This window comes from Equus asinus, chromosome 8 (assembly GCF_041296235.1).
Source record: "Equus asinus isolate D_3611 breed Donkey chromosome 8, EquAss-T2T_v2, whole genome shotgun sequence".
Classification (NCBI taxonomy): Eukaryota; Metazoa; Chordata; class Mammalia; order Perissodactyla; family Equidae; genus Equus; species Equus asinus.
The window spans coordinates 27,611,158-27,632,826 of NC_091797.1; the positions used below are offsets into that span (position 1 = coordinate 27,611,158).

General features: G+C 45.3%; 1 protein-coding gene across 4 annotated transcripts in view; it reads right to left on the reverse strand.

Moving 5' to 3' along the window:
- Window positions 1-283: 283 nt before the first annotated feature.
- C8H6orf89 (chromosome 8 C6orf89 homolog) overlaps window positions 284-21,669 on the reverse strand; it is a 35,760-nt gene continuing 14,374 nt past the window's right edge. For all 4 annotated transcript variants that reach the window (XM_014830911.3, XM_014830912.3, XM_070514997.1 and 1 more), the window contains 5 exons: window positions 12,794-12,948; window positions 12,532-12,671; window positions 11,277-11,406; window positions 8,315-8,438; window positions 284-5,586 (listed from right to left, as the gene is read on the reverse strand). In XM_014830911.3, coding sequence (XP_014686397.1) covers window positions 5,492-5,586; window positions 8,315-8,438; window positions 11,277-11,406; window positions 12,532-12,671; window positions 12,794-12,948 — 644 coding nt within the window. In that variant the 3' untranslated portion in view covers window positions 284-5,491. The remainder of the gene's footprint in view (window positions 5,587-8,314; window positions 8,439-11,276; window positions 11,407-12,531; window positions 12,672-12,793; window positions 12,949-21,669) is intronic.

The window sequence follows — 21,669 nt, forward strand, 5'->3', positions numbered from 1 at the left end:
GACTGGGGAGGGTATTAACAAGAGGCCTGAGACTTGAGAATTCATGGGAACAGGAGATCAGAAGCCATTGTGGGCAAAGGGCTGGAATGCAGATAAAAGAGCCTGAGCACAAGCGAGCACAAAGCTGGGTAAGAACGTTCGAGATGACCAAGCCCAGGCAGGGACAGGTGACCATGAGGAACACAGAAGAGCCCCATAGGCCTGCCTCATGAGTAGGATGTGCTTAGAAGTCTCCTGAGGTATGAAAACTGGAAATTAAAGAATGACACCAAGCATAGAAAAGTTCTTATCAACCAACATACACACTTTTAATTGCAAAAAGTAAAAACTTTCATTACATAAAACTTTAATTTACATACATTCTTTACATGGTGGAAGTTTTTACAAGTTTGCAGCACATGAAGTGACCGTCAACACTCGACACGGAACACATTTTAACAGCTTAGCCCATTCGGAGCATGCGTGGTTGGGACAGGTGTTGCCACAGGCCCGTCACACCTGGTTCCCTGAAGACGACCTGCAGCTGTCCCGGGAGCAGGGAAGAGACCCAGCACTGAGTTCCTGGCTTACCTCTGCCTCTCCATCTTCTCCCCCAACCCAGGCATTAATGACCTTTCCACAGGAGGGAGGGAGGGGCAAGAGACCACAGCTGGCATTTTTCTGAGGGTGAAACTACGGAAAGAAGCTTGGAGAGCAGGTTGCCCATGATGAGACTGGAAATTCTCCGGGCATGCCACGTGTCTGTCTGCTCCTGTCACCAATTCTCATAGATAAGTGACAGTTTGTTCCTGAAAGGGCTGAAAGTGCTCTGAGGGCCTGAAGTCCGAAGGCTGGGACGCTGCTGATCTGTGAGTGAAGGTGGCTTCACAAGATGACTTCCCCTACCCCACAGAGCTGTCGTGAGGAGTCACGAGGTAAACTGAGCCTGGCACAAAGCAGATGTCCCGACTCCCTAGTTTCTGTTTGAAGCTCAAAACTACACTGGCTTCCCTCCTCTGCTCGGGTGTTTGCAGCTGTGGCTCACTCTTGGATGGACGCCAGCTGACTGACAGACACACTAAGCGCAGGAGGAATGGTCTCTGGGCCAGCCCTACCACGTCTGGACAGTTCCAGGCCTCCACCTGGAGTTACATAACGTTTCTTCTCTCCACTATTCTGAAAAGCTCTAGACATGTCATGGTCTCTAGGGAGAAAAAATGACTGATGTATTTAGCTCTAATGCTTAAATTATGCAGGGCCGGGAAACCAGACACTAAGGGACCTGGACAACAGACAAACTGGCTGGAGAGTTTCTCACCAAGGCCAGCACTTAAAGTTATACTTTGTCCAGGGGGGTGGACTCAGACGTGGCGCATGAGAGGGAGAACACCTGTCCATCTCCTCTGAGATGCTTCTGTGGAAGAAGCTGCTGGATATCGGGAGGCTGGGGGTGAGGAGGCCAGGGGTATGCACGCTGATGGTGATGCAGCACATTCCCAGAGCCTCCCGCTTTTCATCGGCTACAGGGCTACCTCCCTGTGAGAAGTTAGCTTTATCTTGCTACAAGCACCTGCACCTTCTAGCCTCCTGGCCCTGACGTGCATCGGCTCTGTATACAATGTGCGCAGGTCCAAATACACAGAGAATATCAACCTAAAGTACTATTTTAAGCACATCTCTGGAACTCCCTTCCTTCAACCGATTTCAATTGAGGGTGCTGGGTCACCACTGAAAGTCAATGAGTATAGGCCTTGTGAACACAGGAGAGTTTCTCTTCCATCGCTAGGAGAACTCAAAAGCCTAAAAAACCCTGTAAAAGGTAGCCAAGATCGCCTCTCTCCAAGCAATGAGACATGCGCTTTCGCTGTCTTTCCCTACAACTTGGCCTTCTCCTGCTGGGCAAGGAGAAGATAAGAAGCGAACATCTGCTTTGAGGTTCTGAATGTTCACCATGGAAGCCACTGGTTAATAACCAAACTCTCATTCTAGACTACATGAAAATGATTGAGGCCATCGCTTCCAGCTAAGAAACTTGAGATTTTATTTTAAAATAACTGTTCCTACTCAGAGGTCTAGGCTGAATTTTGGAAGAAGGGAACAGAAAACTGAGAACTGAAAAACAAGTGATGTAAACTCCAAGGGGACCCACAACTGGAATTGGGCAAAGTACCTCTTTTGGTCACACAGCTGGAAACATGTGGTGACAGGAAAATGGCTGGACACAGCTGTATTCCAGCCACACTCACTCTTAAACAGTTTTCAAATGCAGAGGGAAAAAGTGAAAGGATTTTTATAAAAATCATCTGGTTAGATCCCTCCTTCACTTCTGTCCAAGACAGTTTTGAAAACAAACCTGAAGCATTCTGTCCCTCGGTTCTCCTACGCCATGGAGGTGACTTGAGTCACTTAAATCCACATCTTCACTCTTAGGCATCAGCCTGTGCAGCAGCAGGAAAGTATATGCTGTGGAACCCACTATCAACCTAGCAACAGTTAACTGTTGCGAGCCCTAGTGTCCTTACTTTAAAATAAGGATCCAATACCTCCTTTACAGGACTGAGTAAGGATTAAAGGAGATCATGTATATTGAGGCACTCTAAGTTGGGATGGACTGGACAAATGTCATTCTTCCTTTCTCTCAGAAAATGAGCCCAAATCTGCCCATTTCATAAATTGTTTTGTATTTCATCAAATGGGTAGATTTTGTTTTCATAAGCCACTGTTATTTTATTCCCTCCCCTCCCTAAAAAGATTGAGAGTGGGAGAGGATAGGCTCTGCCTCTTTTTACAAGCCAGAACAGGGGTGGTGTCTGTTCAACACTTGACTCCTGGAGACCTCAGGACATCTGGACATAAATGCTTCAAACTGGTGCAAAGCATCCTTTCTCCCCTGAGAGACGATTTCTGGAGAAAGGCATCTCTGCTCTGGGAACCTGCAAGAAAGTGAACCTAACCCATGTGCGGAAGTCACTGCCATGTCACCTCTTAGCAAATTTACGAGCAAATTCCCTTCTTAGAGCCCTGTGGTTTTGTTCTTATTGCGGTGGTGGAGGTCGGGAGTTGGTTAGGTGGTCCCAGCATGCGCCCCAGCCCTGCTCCCTCATCTTGATGACTCTCTTTTCCTCACTGGGTCATACGGAGGGACTTCTGCTGCTTCCACGGAGGAGCCGAGAGGTAAGGGAGCAGCACCCGCACACAAAGCCTTGGGTGCCTAGAAGGGGACTGGCTGGCAGCCCCAAGCCATTCCTGTGGGGCTGGGCAGTGGTAGACTCTGCTCATCAGAATTACCTTGAGAAGAAGGCAAATTACTTCTAAGTAACCAACAACTAAGAGCACAAAGCCCTGTGGAGAATTTCCCCCTCGGCATAGATCTGCACTCAGTTGTGAACTGGAGAGACTGTAAATAAAATAAGCAGCATGGCACAGCAGGCTCTGCTTGTCTGCTGCCGTACCATTCTTTGTTGAACTGCAGACAGCTCGGGGGCGTAAAGGACGTCCTAGGGGATGCCTCAGAACACCACTGCGTGCAAGGGGTTCTTAGTCGGCAAGGTGGTGAGGTGAAATGGGTATTTATGAACATTTAAGGTGTGAAGGGCAGGAGCGAAATGGGTAAAGAACACAAAGTAATTCACAAAAACAAAACAGACATCTCAATCAGCAAAACAGTCGCTTTGCTTCTAAGGAACTCTCTCTCTTCTTCACCCAAAGGGCCTCACTGGAGAAAACTTCGAGAAGCCTCTCAAGAACTTGTTTACACAGAATCCTTCCACGTGTGCAGCGCCCATAAGGACACTGCAAGGGCTCTAAAAGCTTGCACAAAGCTGGCCTTGAAATGATCCCTCTGATTTAAAAGCTCTTAAATCCTAACTGCTTAGCAAGCCTGACTTTTATATGTACAAAAAGTTTTGTTTTTTCTGTATTCATCCACACAAGGCGCTGATTCTTTCAAGGAGAAATTCCCTCAGGTACAGTTCATCTCAGCTTCACTCGAGCTGGCGGAGGAGGCTGTTTCTACCCAGAGCTCTGTGAACCCGCCCCGGCTTTTACGAGCCCACAAACAGGCAGTTCAAGCGCCCGAGGACCCCACTGCTGCTCACGCGATGTGGAGAGAAGGGGCCTGGGACAAGGTGCAGGGGCGCCTCAGGGATGAAGAGGACCCCCGAGGAGTCGCACCCCTCCCTCACCACCGTCTGCCTCTGGGCCGTAACTCTGACACAGACACTTCCTGTATCCATTTGATTTCCACAGTTCAGAACCACAGCGGCATTTGTTTTTTCTTCATCTTGGCGATGGCATGACCAGGGGCCAGATATTTAACAGTGTCGATAAAAGAGTAATAAAGAAAAAAAAGGGAACAAGAAAAGAGTGTCCATATTTACACCTTTTGATTAATACATACTAGAAGCACTTGGGGAAAACAATGAACATACTGAATCATCCAATCAAAACAACATAGTTTTATATTATTACAAACAATAAAAATACCTCACCTTGTTTTCCGGTACAAAGAGAGAACTCATTCTAAGACAGAGGATCACATAGCCGCACACCCAGCTGGCAAACACTTCAGGGCTGGAACTCCTTCCACAACCACATTACAACATCAGCTTGACACATCTGTAAAACATCTTTCCTGCACAAAGTCGGAGCCTAAAGATCAAACCCAGGGAGGCACCCTCTGCCCAGCCAGCACTCTAACTCATCCCCTCTGAGGACACTTGGGAAAAGCAACACAGTTGACAGGAGCAGTGCTGCCTCAGCAGGAAAGGGCTCTGGCCCAGCCAAGGGAGCGGGCAGGAGCCCGACTTCTGAGAAACCATCCAGACAGGCCAGGGAGAAGGGAAAGGGAGTCAGGGAGGCATAAGAATCTGATCAAATGGAGCAGAGTGACCTCTGGAATCACGATTTCAGTTCTAATCAGACTCCAGTCTGGCATCGCTGAGACTCCAAAAGCCTGGACTCTGGGAAAGAAGTGCACTTCTTGAGTGCAATTTGAGGTTATTTGATCTCTTTTTACGGGTTCTAGATTCTGTCCTGCTTGGGAAACTGCAAAGACTTCTTTAATCAGCCATTACTTTCCAAAAATTATAGCATAGTGTGGCCAGGAAGACAGGACAAGCAGGCTGACCTCGTAAAGGATGGCTCTGAAGTCAGGACCTGATGACTGCCCTCTCCGTGGCAAAGGGGCCAGCAGAGGGGATCATGTCATGCAAGTGAGGGCAGGCACCAACCTTGCTCCCTGCCTGAAGGGCAGCCTCAAGGCTGAGGCGCCAAAAGGCCTGGAAGAGCTTGGTGTCTGACAGATGGGTATTGGCCAAGCCCTGGCCACGCAGTTGGGCTCGAAGAGTCGGGAGGGCTGGGCTCTGGCCACTGCCTCTGGCTCACACACATGCACAGGGCAGGTGACTAAGTAACCAACCCCTGGAAAGTGGTTTCATCGTTTTTGTTTTTATTTCCCCCCTTTCAAGTAGTCTTCAGCTCTCAAAGCTGTTCCTCTATATAGTTCTGTTTCCTATAGTTCTGACAGAGTGGTTCCATCGCAGATGACCAAAGGCTGGGCCCCTCTGGCCACAATGTAGACCTTCCAGTGGGTGGCACCGGCATAGCCTTGAAGGGAAACAGCAACAGGAAAGCACATGAATGTCAGGTACTGGGCATACTTTTGGGCACGAGCAAGGGATGTCGGGCGGAGCTGTACTCAGGGCACACCCACAGAGTCAGAGGCAAATCTTGCTCTGAGGGTCTTTTAGCTCTCCTGGCATAAATACTCGCAGTTATTATCACTCCTCTCTGTAACCTGACATCCAACGGGAGCCACTCTGAACCGGGGCACTTCATCTCCACCCCTCATCTGGGTAAGTGAATCACAATTCAGCAGGTTTACCAAGGCAGGCTGCTCTGGATGAGGCTGGCGTTGGGCATCAATTCTCAGAGCTATCTCATCTTTATCAGCAAGAAGACAGAATGAGTTCTGAGGGGAGCAGGACTGCCTATCTAATTCTCCTGAGGTTATCTATAACATGGTCTCATCACAGAACATCCAGATTAACTGAAACCAGCATTTCCTAACTGTATTCTGCAAACGGTATCATCCCATAAGACATTTCAAGGAAAATGGGTTCCATGGTCAAGTAAGTTAGAGAAACATGAGGTTCCTCCAAGGCTTTTTGGAGCCTTTGTACACGAATGTGCACTATGTGTCGACAAGACAAGCATTTCCCAAAGTCAAGTGACCCAAGGAGCCCTATCTGCCAAGGGCCCTTTCCAAGGGGCTCCTGTTCCCACCCCTGGGGTCATGAAGCATTGTTTAGGGAACATTGGCCTATATGATATGAGTGAGCAGGAAGGTAAACTTAAAAACTCTAACACTTCAATAATCTCCTGATGGAAAATGTTCTAGAGTATGATGTACCCTACCCATCTTTAAACTGAGAGCACTGAATTCAATTTAACCTCTACCTGGCAACTCAGGAAAGGTCACTGTGAGCAGGCGTGTGGGCTCACCAGCGTCAGCCTCTGATGCCTGACCCCGACATCATTTTTGAAAACACCTCCCATCACTGGATTTCTGGTGATCTGTAACCCTGTCCTCTTTCCCTCAACCTTCATAGGACAATGCTTATTTTGTCAAAAACCATAGAACTTACTTGTCACAGGGCCATTCTTAAGGGTCCCTGAGGTGCTGGAGCTGCTGTTTGTCCTACGACCACTGCATTATTCTCCTCCACTGTCAGGGTCTGCTTTCCTGTCCTCACTTTAACTGTGGTGGCTGCAGCCGTTGCTCCTATTTCTGCCTCTGCTCTAGGCGCTCACTGTCCTCCCCACCCCGGTTCTTCTCCCTGACCTGCCCTCCTCCTCTTCCATCCAGTCTCCCAGCCCTTCCCCACATTCCTGTCATGTGGCTGGCCTTCCACGGACACTGCCAACCACAGGGCTCCTTTCCTTCTGGTCAGCAAACTGGACAGTCACAGCATGGCACATATCACGCTCTGGATTTTAGGTGATTCTGGACTATCCCCACCAGCTTCTGATGCTCAAAGCTTCCTTGATCACTGACGGTCACTCATTTTTTCCTTTTTCTCTAATTCTCTAATTGGCATTCTGGATGCTTGTAGGAGCTGTAAACCTGGAATCTAGATAACTAAGGTGTTTCTGCAGTTGTTTGAATTGTCAGGCATTTGTCGAACATAAACAGAAACTTTTTCAAGCACAACTGCACAGTGCCGACCCAAAATGCCACAGAGACTTGCGCAGTAGTCAGCCTTGATGGAAGGCTCACGCTACTACAGGAACACAGGTTCAGAACAATATCTACTCAAGAACCTCTTTTTCGCAGTAATCCCCAAACGCCAGGCCAGCTGTGCTCCATTATCAGTTAATATTTCCTTTGAGCGTGACTTTTATTTTTCCATTTTTAAACTGAAATAAAAGTTATGTAACTTGGATTAAAGCTTGGCGTAGTTTACAGTCTGCACGATACATCCAGATGAGGTGAGAGGTTTCTAGGGACTAAGGTCTTCCAAATGGGTAAAATTAAAAGAAATCAATTGGAAAACCAATCTGGGCTCGGCCAGAGACTCCAGGCCTCCCCTACGTTTCGTGAGGCAGGAAAAAACGAGGACGATGGTGACACGTGCTGATTTATTTGCTTCTGTCATGAAAACTCTACTATGAAACTGATTGCTAGCGACAGCAATTGATTCAAACTTGTTTCTCTGGAATGGACTTTTAGAATATAAGGCACAAAACAAGTCACAGTTGGGAAATCACTGAGCCAAGGGTGAGTCAGGACCGTGTGGCTGTGACTTTGCTGTGGGACCCACACGGAAGGTTATATTTCCTTATGTGGCTTGTGCTCTTACATACTGCTTGCACTGTTTTAATGGCAAAATGGGCACAGAAAGGGTTTCCTCGAATCAGGAATTGTACCTCCCCTGACTTGACTCTGTTAAAGGAGATGCTTAAGACTGGATGCTCTGCCTAACTGATGGTGGGGCCTTGGGATGGTCACCTCTCCTCTCTGGGTCTCAATCTCCTCATCTGGAAGATAAGGGATTGCGCTAAATATTTTCCAGAATCCTTCTAACTTGAAATTTCTAAGACCAATGGACAGATGTATTCTAAATGTATATACAACAAGACATTTCTCTCTGCCACATTTTCTCATTAGTGTTCCATCTAAGCATGAACATTGATTCTGCTAATAAAATAATGCTATTTTTGACTCTCCTTAATTGAAACTTTGTGAAGGCAATATTTAATTCTTAGAATATTTTTTGAGTTAAAAACTAAAAAGATCCTGTGGCTGACCTTGCCCCCCAGTGGCCCCACTTACCAATATCCCCTGGCTCTAGTGGCATCGCCACAGACTGGCAGTGTCTTCGGCATTGGAAGGGAGGGATGAGCTGCAGCATGGCCTCGCCACTGCCGATGGTAAACAGGTCATGCATCCTATGCATCTGGAGGAGAAAGCAAGTGAGAAGAAAAGGAAGGAAAAGAAAACAAAGTAAGACTCAGGGGGGAGATGAGTACACAAAAGTCTATACACATATGGCTCTGAGTTTCCCAGCAGCCTAAGCAAAGAGGAAAATGGGACCAATAACACCATTCACAATTATGTCCAAAAGAAAAAAACAAACTAGTCTCTCCCAAGCATGACATCTCCCAGTACTGAGATCAGGGTAAAATCTCTTCTATGGGTCCCCCTAAAGAGACACTGTGTGATTTAGTGGGCAACAGCCTCAACAACAGCCCTATCACACATATGGCATGAGCGTCATAATTCACAACTATTTCTAGCTACAGCTTCAAAGTAGGCCGAAGGCAAAATATCTAGCTGCAACTTAACAAAAGCCTAGCAGAGGCCAACACATGGTGGTCTAAGTGTGCAATCTTCTGAGGGTCTGATTAGATCCAGACATTTTAGAGAAATAGATGGCTTGCATATGCTTTGGGAAATGTTCTATGGAATATGATTTCTTACTATCAGGATTTTGATAAGAATTGAACAGCAGCAAGTTCAAGTTTACACTTTATGGCAGGACCCAGGTAAGCAGATATGTCATGCTACTGACTAAACTAATGACAGTAAGAGTGGCCTCTGATTTTGAAAACTAGAGACAACCAGGATATGCACCCGCACGGGTAACTAATGCACTTCAGAGGGCATACTACTGCCACCACCAGGCATTAAGTGCAACATCCTTTGTGCCAGGCAGAGCTGTAAACCCTGGGGTTGGGGTGGGATAAAGGGAGAAGCTGGTCTTGCTCAGGTTTCTCTTCCCACCTACATGGTAAGAGAAGGCCCTAGGGCCTCCCCTCCTCTCTCCTCCCAGCCCCTGCCCTTGAGAGAAATGCTTTATATGCCCATATAAAGCAGGGGTCAGAAGTCTGATACCCTGGGCCACGTCCTGGTTTTCTCTTCACTACTCAGGGCCTCCAGAGCCTTGGGTTTTGGCCCCATTGTCTCCTGTCCCAAACCGTGGTCTCTCTGTTGTTCCCATAGGCCTTGGCCATGACTCTGTTTCCATAGCAACACCAGAGCCATTTCAACTGCTGCTGTAGTGACAGGAGGAGGACTGGTGTCTTAAGCTGGCATGCAATGGACTGGTACTAACATTGGCACTGACACCTGCAGTCTTGAAAAGAAACCCAGAATACCAAAAACAACGTCTCTCTCTTTCATATAGGTCTGAAAGGGGGCAGGACCATGTTCCTCTACACCCAGGATGGGAAGAAACAGACAACAGGATGGAGCGGGCCAGCTACAGCTGGCAATACTGTGGAGGGGGTGAAGTGGGCCTGGAGCCCCTCACCTCTTCCCCCAGGGCCTCTTAACAATCAGATCCCCACTTCTTATCTTCTATCCCAAGGCTGCCTCTTGGATTCTGGGCCCAGAGATTTGTGACTGTACCAGGGTCTAGGGCCTAGGGATGTGGACAACAGGGTGGAGTAACAAGGCTGTGAGGAAAGGAGAGCTTGGGCCAGGGTGGGGAACAGATGCTCCAAGAAACCAGACTCTCAGGATTTTTGCCTATTTGCACCACTCCCCTTTCCAAAACATCCTCGAGAACCACAAGATGACTTTGATCGGTGTCTGAGTAACTTTGTGTTTACCCTTTGGCTGTGCTCCTTGGTGTCGCTGCTAAACAGGCTGGTGAAATTAACTTCAGATTCAAGTGCAAAAACCAAAATAAAGATAATGGCCTTCACCCAGAATTATATCACAATTATGAAGATGAAATCATATGAGGGCCCCGAGTTTTAGCCAGCGACAGCAGGATAAACGTGTTTAAAATGTGAGGCAAGAGCCCAGCACCTCCACCCTACTGCTGGCAGACAGAAGTTCTTACTCCTAGACAAAATTATTGTTTTTATAGGCTTTGAAATTCCTTTAACACAATTCAGCAAATTTGGAGCCAAACAATAGTATCAGGAGGTTGAAGACAAAGCCCAGAGTTGGTAGGGATCACTGTTTGGGAAATTTAATTTTTTTACAAAGGAAAATTCATCCTTTTAATTCCTCCAAACCAATCCAGGCTCAAAAACCTTCCTCAGGAATGAGGCTCAACAAAAGAGCAATTCAGAGAAAAGTAAACAGACATAAACAGAAGTAAACGCAGGCTCTGGGGACGTGGCTATGGACCGAGGTCAGAAGTCGGTGGTAGAGGGGTTTCCGTCCAAACTGAGCTGCCTGCCTTTGGCACATGCATATCAACCTTTTTGTCCCAAATCCTCTCCAGGCTGCCAAGCTTTTTGCATTTCCAGTTCTCTACCTGAAGTCTCTCATTTGTTTATTTCTGGGGAAAGCCAATCTGGGAGGAGGGTGTGGAGAGAGCCCTATTAACCTGCTGTGCCTGTGGGCAAATCATTTAACCTCTCTGGGGCTCAGGTTCCTTATCTACAAAATGAGTGAACCAGACTACTCCTTTACATACTATTCATTTAAACTGCATGCTTTCTACTTTGAGGGAGGAAAGTCAGGTGAACTGCAGGCTCACCTCCCTTCAAATTTCAGGATTCTACTTCCTTTAATGTAGAAAAGTAGCTTGCCCCCAGGTGTTATCAGCAGGAAACAGATCTGCAGGTAACTAGACTTTCTGGAAGCATGCCTTCATAGAAGGGCAGGCCACTGCATGTCTCCCGGCTGGCTACAGGAGGGGAGATTTTAGATTACATGGGTGTTCCCCCAATTCACCCTCTAAGTTGACATGCAGGGAAGGCCTTGATACGACATCAGCCCAGGACCCAAATGAGGTCTCAAAATTCGAGACCCAAGTCCTCTCAAAATTCCCTACCTTACTCCCCACGATAGGTTCTGGTTGAAGAAGAAAGCACTTTTTCAAGGAGGCATCTTTTGGAAATGGCAGGGAGGAGAAAACAGGAAAAAGCTCACGTAAAATGTGGGATCTGTTCAGAGGTCTTCTCCTGTAAAAATACGAAAGAGAAAAAAGTAATTAAACTGGGCAAGCCAGCCGACCTCCACCACTACCGGAGAGCTGAGCAGGGTGGGAAAACTGTGGGCGGGGTGGAGAGGGAGAATGCCTTAAGTCTGCGGTCCATAAAGAACACTCACGACAAATCACTTAACTGTATCATGTACGCACACACACACACTCTACAGCCATGATTTGTACACGTGGGTGGGATGTTTATAAAATCCAGCTAAAACAACACAGAAGAAGGAAAGAAACAATCCATTCATTCTATCTTGGAAAAGAGGCTGAAATAATAGCAGGCCAGGCAGGAGACGGGAAGAATGGAGGAGGAGGGGGGGCAAAAACCGTGAACTTTCCTCTGAGGTGGAGCAGCATGCGGTACAAAGCCTGACCAGCTCGTTAAACTGAGTATTCAACCATGCAAGTGAACGGCAAATTTAAAGAAAGGTGGAAGCATCAAGAAATTATCCATCAAAACCAACTTTCTCTTTTGGAATGGTTCTAGATGGAAACTGGCTTTCCTTTTCTTTCTAGAGAGCAACCTTCACCTCAAGAAATGGACCAAGTCTTCTATAATATAAAGGAAGGACAGGGAGACAGACCTGGGTTTCAGTCCTGCCTGGGTGACCTGAAGCAAGGTACTTAATCTCTCTGATTCCCACTTTTCTGATCTGAAAAATGACAATGATAATTCCTACCTCCCAGAGCTATTACAAGCATCAGCAACGAACAACAGACACTAAGCACCAAGGGATCAAGAGAAATGAAGTTTCCTTTCTATTCTTCATGCTCTCTTTAGCCCTCAGTGCTAACGACTCATTCTGCATAAACACAAATACAAACCCACACTTAGAAATAGATTATGATTTTCTTAGGTAATGTTGGTGTCCGCTCCTGGTGGCGTTCCTTTTGACACACCTCTCCCACTCACCCCCTTTCTCTCCTCACTGGTTTTCAACAGTGAGCTCCTGAGAATCATCTGACTGGAAGCGTGTACCGAAAAGTGCTCGCATGGTGCCAGGCTCACGGTAGGGTCTCAGCAGTGCTCCTACTGTTTTGACATTTGGTCGGCCCACTTTCTACACACAGGCTAAACACCCCTTTTCACACTCACCACGGGTAAGGAAATGGGAACCATCGCTCAGGAAAGCAGCGCCACCACTTGGCGAAAAAGCCTTCGGTGAAGCCTTCTGTCGCCTCAGGATACTGGCACAGAAAATGCTGAAGCTCCTCAGACAACAGGGGTTGTTCCGTCTTCATAAGGCAGAAAACAAAAGCAAAGCAAAACACAGTTACTTAGCAGAAACGTCAGAGCTCGATGTTTTCCAGCCATTACACAAGTAATCCCTCAGTGAGGAATCAGGCTCCTTGCTTACCTTAATCACCAGAGGATGGAGTCTCTCAAACTTCTTCGGGGTATCTTCCAGGAGCATGACCTTGAGGGGTAATTTCTGGGCACAGCCAGTGCAGTTGGCAGGGATGGGGTCCGACTCGTTCTGCTCACAGTCGTTTGTTCCCCAGAGGTCAAAGTCTGCGAGAGGAAGGGATACGGAGAGAACAGCTGCAGGAGGAGCACGGCGGGTAAAGCCCGGAGCCCCAGCATGAAAGGGAAAGGAAAGACAGTATAGGACCTTTTAAAAGCAAACGACGACAAGCACTGGCGCCCTCCGAAAAGGTACACATGAAATAAGCAAGCTCTGAGGAGGGAGCAGAGGCCCTAGGGGACAGGGGTAGGAGGAGAGGTCCTTTTCTCTCTCTGTACTTTATGGAAAATATTTTTTAACATGTACATGTATCTCCTAAGTCAAATCAACAAATCAAATTGAACATTGGAGAAGATATTCAGCGACGTGGGCGTGGAGATGTAGTTCTTCCACTGTTTTCTAACCTGGGACCCCACGTCTCAAATGGCAGAATGGCTACAGCACAGTGGGGAGGGGCAGGCAAAAAGGGAGGTCTCACCATCAGTGACGGGCCACTGTGGGTCTTCTCCAACACCTGGGTGTGTGCCTAGACCCTAGTTCACAAGTACAGGAGGAGGCCAGGCTAACTCTGGGGAGGAAGTGAGGAAAGGGTGCAGAGAGAAGGGTTGGAGAGGAGAGACGGGACTTTTCAGGGGCCCATCTTTGGAATAAAGGGAATTGCACCTGCTCATTAGACAGCACTCTGTCCCAGCTCACAAAGACGCAGGGGCTACTAACCACAGTTTCCACCCCCAAGGACTGCAGGTTGGTCAGAAATGGAACGTCCCACCCAGCTGGATGCTAATCCTCTCTGTGTCCTTCCAATTTTAGTACAACCTTTACATACTATCAACCTTTAGTACAACCTTTCCCTGGGTGGTCCTTCTCTGAGGGGTGAGCTGTTTCTACACAGCCTTTCTCAGTTTCTCTAACACTATCCTGTTTAAGACATTATTGCATTATTTCTTGTTTGCTCTCTGCTCCATTCTGGGTTCATCTGTGTTCTCTATGTGTTTGTGATAAACTCTAATTTGAATCCAAAATGCTTCCCCAGATGGCTTCTGATTAAAACCCAATGGAAACCAAATTGGGAGAGTTAGTCTAGAACAAAAGACAACAGACAACCGAATGTGGCTGCACTGAAGTCAATTCTTTAACCAGTAAACACACTTGGAAACTGACTCTTAACCACAACACACTCTCTGTGGTGGGCAGGAAGCACCTTCTCCTTGTTTTTTAAGGCAGCAGTAGTGCAGCATAAGAAAGCCTCATCAGGGGACAGCTGTGTTTGTTCTCAGCACGGCTCCTGGGCACCCTCCAAACACCCTCTATCTTGTGCACATAGAACCCGTGTTTCCTTGAGGCAGCTGCCACCTGCCCTTCTCACCTGTCTGGGCCTGCGGACAGACTTTCCCCCAGAGGACTCCGGCTGCACCCCTACCCTGAGAGCGGGGCACTCCTTCCACAATGCTCACCATGAGCCTCCAGGGGCAGCTAAAACCCCTCAGGGGCACCTGTTTCAGTGGCACACTGAGGCTGCGAAGTTACATTTTTTTCTTCTTCTGGAATATTTCCAAATGTTTCTTATTAAAGGTCAAATATGATGAATTCTTGCCAAAATACAAGTACTCTGGGTGAGGGACATACAATGGGGCATAATGAATCATAACAACACGTTACAGTTACATAGCATTTCAGTTTCCAAAGTACTCGTGAGGAAGGGGGAAGGAAGGCAGAAGGAGACTAACGTGCTCAGCGCCAGGCTGTGTGCTAGTCATCTCTGCAAGCTGTATCGTTCCCTTGTCACCAGGTAATTATTGAGGAGGCACTGCTATTCTCATTTCACAGATGAGCAAACAGAGTGAGAAGCAGCAGGAAGGACCAGGGCACCAGAGCGCGGTGGGAAGAGACAAGTGGTGGGGGGGGGTGGCATAGAATAGTGGCTGCCGAGGAAGACGGCGACGAGGGCTTGGAGGGCTTGAAGCACTTGTGATTCTACTGGGAGCTAAACAAGGAACGGTCAAAGGCCTCTGAGCAGGGGTTTCCTGGTGCTTGAGGACGGTTACTCTGGGTGGTGACCAGGGTGTCCAAGAAGAGAGAGGCCGGGAAGAGGAACAGCCGGGAGTACTTTGTTTTTGTTTTTGTTTTTTGGCAGGGAGGTGTCCTGCGATGAGAGATGAAACATAATGAGAGTCTAAACTGAGGTGGTGGGCTTGGGAAGAAAGCAGTGATTTCAGAGGCAGTGGTGACACAATCCACAGAGTTCAGCAACACTTCAAGAACGTTGGTGCAGGCTGAGACCGCTAAGAGCCCCTCCTCTAAGGGAGCACCAACACAGGAGACATCGGAGACCCGAGTTTATTATGATATCTCTGTGCAGTGAGGTGTCATATTCCAATTGAACCAGTTAGTTAGGACAATCTTCCCAGGAGATAAGAGTAAAGTGTCAGGAGAAAGAGGCACCGTATTTATACAAAGGTGCTTCATGGGCTGGCAGCAAGCGTTCTGAACCTGAGAGAAAGGAGAAATTATTTTAACAGTAACGTATTTAAGTTTTATTCTGAGCTTTATAAAGACTTTAGATATTCTTGGGATTTCCAGATAGAGACGCCTTGAAAAACAGGTGGAGGAAAAATATCCAGTGAAGGGAAATCAAGAAAGAAAAAGAAAGCAAGAATAGAGTACTAAAAAGAGAATTTAATACAGTGGAAGAATACAAGATAAAGATATCTAGACATATAAACATCAATAGTGTTCTTACTTTACTAGCCATAACCATTTAAAAACTGAAATGTAAAATGACCTTATTCATAACTAGCAATAAATTTAACAAGAAAGGTAAAACTTTAAAATTTTACTGAAGGATATAAAATAAGACCTGAATAAATAAAACATATCATACCATGATCCTGGATGGGAAGACCAAATATCATAAAGGTGTCAAGTCTACCCAAAAACACATACATAAATTTAATACAACATGGATAGAATCCCATCAGAGCTGCTTACTGATGATGGCGGGAGGGGTGTGGGGCTGTGACAACTGCATACTAAAGTTCAACTAGAACAGTAAACGTGTGAGAACAGCAACAGGCAATAACCCACCCACTGCCCAAATTAACTCTGGAAATATTTAAGAGCCAGAAGGCATCCTGGGTAATACAAATGAATTATGAAGTACGATCACTGCTTAAAATCTATGGAGGACATTCCCCTCAGGCACGGATACAATTAGAGGACATATTAAGAGGCTTATGTGATGGACACTTGGCAGATGGCAGACCTGAGGATCCTCACCTCTGACTGCTTATGGGTCACGGGAGGGCGTGGGCCTCTCTCCACGCTGGGCACGAGGAGGGCAGGACCGGAGAGAAAGGGCATTATTTTGCTTTCTCTGTGTAGATAATACATTTTTTTAAAGGTTTATTTAATTCACATACCATAAAATTCATCCATTTAAGTATACAATTCAGTGTTTTTTAGTATATTCACAGACTTGTGTAACCATTACCATTATCTAATTTTAAAACGTTTCATCACCCTAAAAAGAAACTCCATACCATTAGCAGTCACTTCCCATTTCAACCCCGTTCCCACTAGCCCTATGCAATCACTCATCTTTCAGTCTCTACGGATTTGCCTATTCTGATGTTTCATATAAATGGAATCATACAACATATGGTCTTTTGTGTCTGGCTTCTTTAACAGCATAGTTTTCAAGGTTCATCCATATTATACCACTATCAGTTCCTCATTCCCCTCTCTTGCCAAGTAATATTCCACTATGTGGATATACCACATTTTGTTTACTCATTCATAAGTTGTTGGACATTTGGGTTGTTTTCACTTTGGGGCTATTATGAATAATGCTCCCACAACCATCTGCATGTAAACTTTTGTGTGGGCATATGTTCTCAGTTTTCTTGTATACATACCTAGGAGTGAAATCACTAGGTCATTTGGTAACTCTGTTTAAAATTTTTCAGGAAGTGCCAAACTGTTTCCCAAAGCAGCTGCACTATTTTACATTGCCATCAGCAATGGATGAAGGTGGCAATTTCCCCACATCCTTGCCAGTGCTTCTTATTGTCTATCTTTTTTATTACAGCCATCCTCGTGGATATGAAGTGGCTTCTCACTGTCCTTCTGATTTGCATTTCCTTCATGGCTAATGATGTTGAGCATCTTTTCATGTGCATATTGGTTATCTGTATATTTTTTTTGGAAAAATGTCTATTCAAATCTTTTGCCCTTTTTTTGTTTTGAGGAAGATTAGCCCTGAGCTAACTGCTGCCAATCCTCCTGCTTTCACTGAGGAAGACTGGCCCTGAGCTAACATCCGTGCCCATCTTCCTGTATTTTATATGTGGGATGCCCACCACAGCATGGCTTGCCAAGCAGTGCCATGTCTGCACTAGGGATCCGAACTGGCAAACCCCGGGCCGCCAAAGCGGAACGTGCGCACTTAACCGTTGCGCCACCGGGCCAGCCCCGCTTTTGCCCATTTTTAATTGGGTTATTTGTCTTTCTATTCTTGAATTGTATGAGTTGTAGAAAATAAATTCTTCAAAAAGAAAAAATAACGAGGGACTGACTTACCAGGTGTAAAAACATAGTCGCATTTTATAAAGCTACTATAATTAAGATAGTACAGTCAATCCTCTTGTTCACAGATTCCTATCTATGAATTCGCCTACTCCCTGAAATTTACTTGTAACCCCCAAATCAGTATTTGCGGTGCTTTGGCAGTCATCCACAGACTGCAGAGCAGCAAACGCCAGCTAACGGGGAACAAGGCAAGTCTGCCTTTCTGTTTCACCTCTCAGACTGTAAACCAGTGTCCTTTTTGCTGTCTAATTAGTGCTACATTTTTTGTTGGTAATTTTGCTGTTTAAACTGGCCCCCAAGGAAGGCTGTACGTTTGTGGGGACAGGGGATATATGGGAACTTTGTACTTTCTGCTCAATTTTGCTGTGAACCTAGAACTATGCTAAAAATAGTTTATTAACTTTAAAAAAAGGCCCCCAAGCACAGTGTTAGAGTCCTATCTAGTGTTCCTAAGTGCAAGAAGGCTGTGACGTGCCTTACAGAGAAAACACGTGTGTTAGATCAACTTTGTTCAGGCATGGGTGACTGTGCTGTTGACTGTGAGCTCAACGTTAATCAATCAACAATATATATTAAATAAGGTGTCTTTAAACAGAAACACACATAAAACAAGGTCATGCATTGATCAGTTGATGAAAATGTGGCAGAAGCTCCTGGGAACCTAACTCGGTATTCCCCCAGGAGCAATGGGTCAGCATTCGCTAATTCAGTGTTTGCAGGGACTTCGTGGAACTTAGCTACAACACATAACGAGACTCGATGGCATGTACTTATAAAGGAACCGACAGAAAGCTCAATAAAACAGAATAAAGAATGTGGCAACAAATCCAGTATATACATATGAGAATATTTAATTTGTGATAAAGGTCAGTGTTAACTCAGGGAAGAAAGGACGGATTTGGTAAATGATATTAAGACAAGTGGCCATCTATTTGGGAAGAAAATGAAGTCTGATCCCTTTCACTATATGCTGAAATTAATTCTAGATAAATTAAACATATAAATGGATAAAACAAAATTTAAAAAATAACTAGAGGAAAATATGAGATGATTTTTATAATTGTGGGAGCAAGAAAGTCTTCCTAAGCAAGACGCCACAAAGAAAAAATGGACAGATTAATCCAATATTTGCCTATAAGATGCAAAGAATCAATCTAATATATAATAATGAACTCCTCTTAGATAAAAAATTTCAAATGGGCAAAGAATATGAAAAAGTAATTCACAGAAAAATAAACATAAATGGCCTCCAAAACAGATGAAAAGACATCCAACTCTGCTAATAATCAAAGAAATGCAACTTAAAATGAGATATCACTCTTTAGTTTTTTAACTGGCAAAACAACAACAGTATCCAGTTTTGATGATCAATATGTGCTGTTAATGAAAGTATACATTGGAGTTAAGTTTATGAAGACAATTTGGTAGTACTTACTAAAATTTAATATGCCTATGGCCTTTGACCGAGAATCTATCTTACAGAAAGAATAGTATATGTATGTATATATGAATATCCCAGGTGCATTTTTTGTAATAGCAAAAAAACCAGAAACTGTCAAATTATGGGATAATATAAAATCTTGAAAAATGTACTGGGTTATTTATATATACCCAGTGAGTTATATACATATACACACACACTCAACTCAGGTATATGTACATACTCAATATATGTATATATATGTTCAACCTAATATATTGGGTTGAACAGCGTCCTCCCCAAATTCAAGTCCTTCTGGAACCTCAGAATGTGACCATATTAGGAACTAGGTAATTAAGATGAGGTCATACTGAAGTAGAATAGGCCCTAAATCCAATCTAAACAGTGTCCCTATAAGAAGAGGAGAGGACACACCAGGACACACATAGGGAAGACAGCCATGTAAAGATGGAGGCAGGGATTGGAGCTATGCTACCACAGCTAAGGAATGCCAAGGATTGCTGGCAACCACCAGAAGCTGGAAGAGGCAAAGAAGGATTGTTCCCTGGAGCCTTCAAGAGAGAATACAGCCCTACAGACACCTTGATTTTGGATTTCTAGTCTCCAGAACTGTGAGAGAATGAATTTCTGTTGTTTTAAGCCACTCAGCCTGAGGTACTTTGTTACAGCAGCCTCAGAAACTAATACAATATGACTAGTCAAAAATATGTACACAAGCCCTTTCTTCTGTGTGTGAACTGAAAAGCATTTTATGTTTACATATAAAAGTATATATCTATCTGTATAGTCATGGAAAAATTCAGAATGATGTGTAGCAAATTATTACCAGTGATTGTTTTGGGTGGGGGAGATAGAGAGACAGAGGTAAGAAATTTTACTTTATTAAAAGTATATACTTTTTGGGGGGCCAGCCCCAGTGGCCTAGTGGCAGAGTTCAGCATAATCCGTACCAGTGGCCTGGGTTTGGTTCCTGGGCGTGGACCCACACCACCTGTCAGTGGCCATGCTATGGTTGTGGCCCATATACAAAATAGAGGAAGACTGGCAACAGTGTTAGCTCAGGGCAAGTCTTCCTCAGTGAAAATAATAAAAGCATATTTTTAAAAATCAAAATCTTACACTTCTTTATTGTCTTTGTATGTAAGTGCTTTATGTATTTACCAAATAAAAATGTCTTTGGAGAACATGAAAACTTAAGCTGAGAATATCAACTTTGAAATGTGGAGTTCAGTCATCCCTAGAGAGGGACCTGACAGGAGCAGAGGTACTGTGGACAGACTGGCAGCCAGCAAAGGAAGGGGGGACGTGACAAGGAAGGAGAATCACTGGAATGGGGTAGCTCAGGCCATCCATCTGAATTAGGCGAGCGCACATCCAAGAGGAAGAACGACTTTTGATTTCCCTGCAGCCTTGAGATCACCACAGTGGATAAAGAATGTGCTTGTATTTGGTGGGAAGGCACGAGGAACAGCCAGGCAGTGAAGTGTCTGGGTGTAGGGGTGGTGTACAGTTGGGGCTCTTCCTCTCCTTCCCACAGAATCCCCAACAACAGAAGGACAAGTGTCCAGACTCCAACCTGGCCTCCATCTATCTGAAAAGGTTTTACCTGATGTGTTCTCTGTACAACTGGCTGGAGCCATCACAGCACAGAGTGAGCAAATCCCACTCTGGAAAATAGCCAATGGCACACAGTAGACCCTCCCATGCCAGCCAGTCCAGAGCTTTTCTTCAGCTACCTAACCCGCTGCATCTCACTTCTTTCCAGGCCTCCTCTGTTTCTGTCCACTCTTTCTACAGCACCAGACAGAAAAGGCCAGTGGAAGTTGGATAGCAACTTCCCAACTTTCTTTTAATTTCCAAGGCTTCTTTACTCCAGATATCGTCCTCATGCTAGCTATTTTACATATACCAAAAAAAGTGTGACAGAAGTAAAATTCCACATATAAGAGTTCAGTAAAACTCATGACCTGTATTCCAAATTCTCACCATGATACGGATTCATTTCGCTGTTTGAGATGTCAAACACAGTCTCTCAGATAAAGCATGGCCTTGAAGTTAAGAAAGGCAGAAACTATAACCTCCCAGCCTTCTCTGCAAGTTGGGCGCTCTGCAGAAGAGCAGAGGCCAACGCCTGTCAGGAGGCTTCCTGTGTCTGAGAGTTGTTTACCAAAAGAATGCACTTAGGCTCGCTCCCTGTGGACAACCGTAACACGCCCTGGAATTCTGAGGGGAGAGAGTCCTTTTATGCAGATTATTAACCTGGCAAAAGGCAAAAAAAAAAAAAAATTTCTTTCCAGGACAAGACTCCCCTGGGTAAAAATGATAGGGCCGAAGAAAGGCACAAAGCCAAGCATCACTCCACAAGACCAGGGGACTGTTTTGTTCACTGTTCTGTTGAGGACAGTGCCTGGCATACAGTAGGGTCTCAGCACACATTCACTGAATGAAATGAATGAAACTTTGACGTTTCAGAAACTTTAACAACAGGATTAAGTCCATGGGGAGAAAAATCAAACCAGCAGTCTGAATTTGGAGAAACCTCAAAATAAAGATTAAATAAATACAACCTCACAGTTTCTTATATTAGATTTCTTCTATTAGAAATACACCCACAAAAAGCCTGCAAAGCCCACGACAGTCTCTGTGACTTGCATTGGGGCATGCTCAGTACTTAATCAGGTCACTCTCCAGTAGCTCATTTTGTTTAGCACCTCTTCTAGTATCCTGGGCCTGAGGCAGG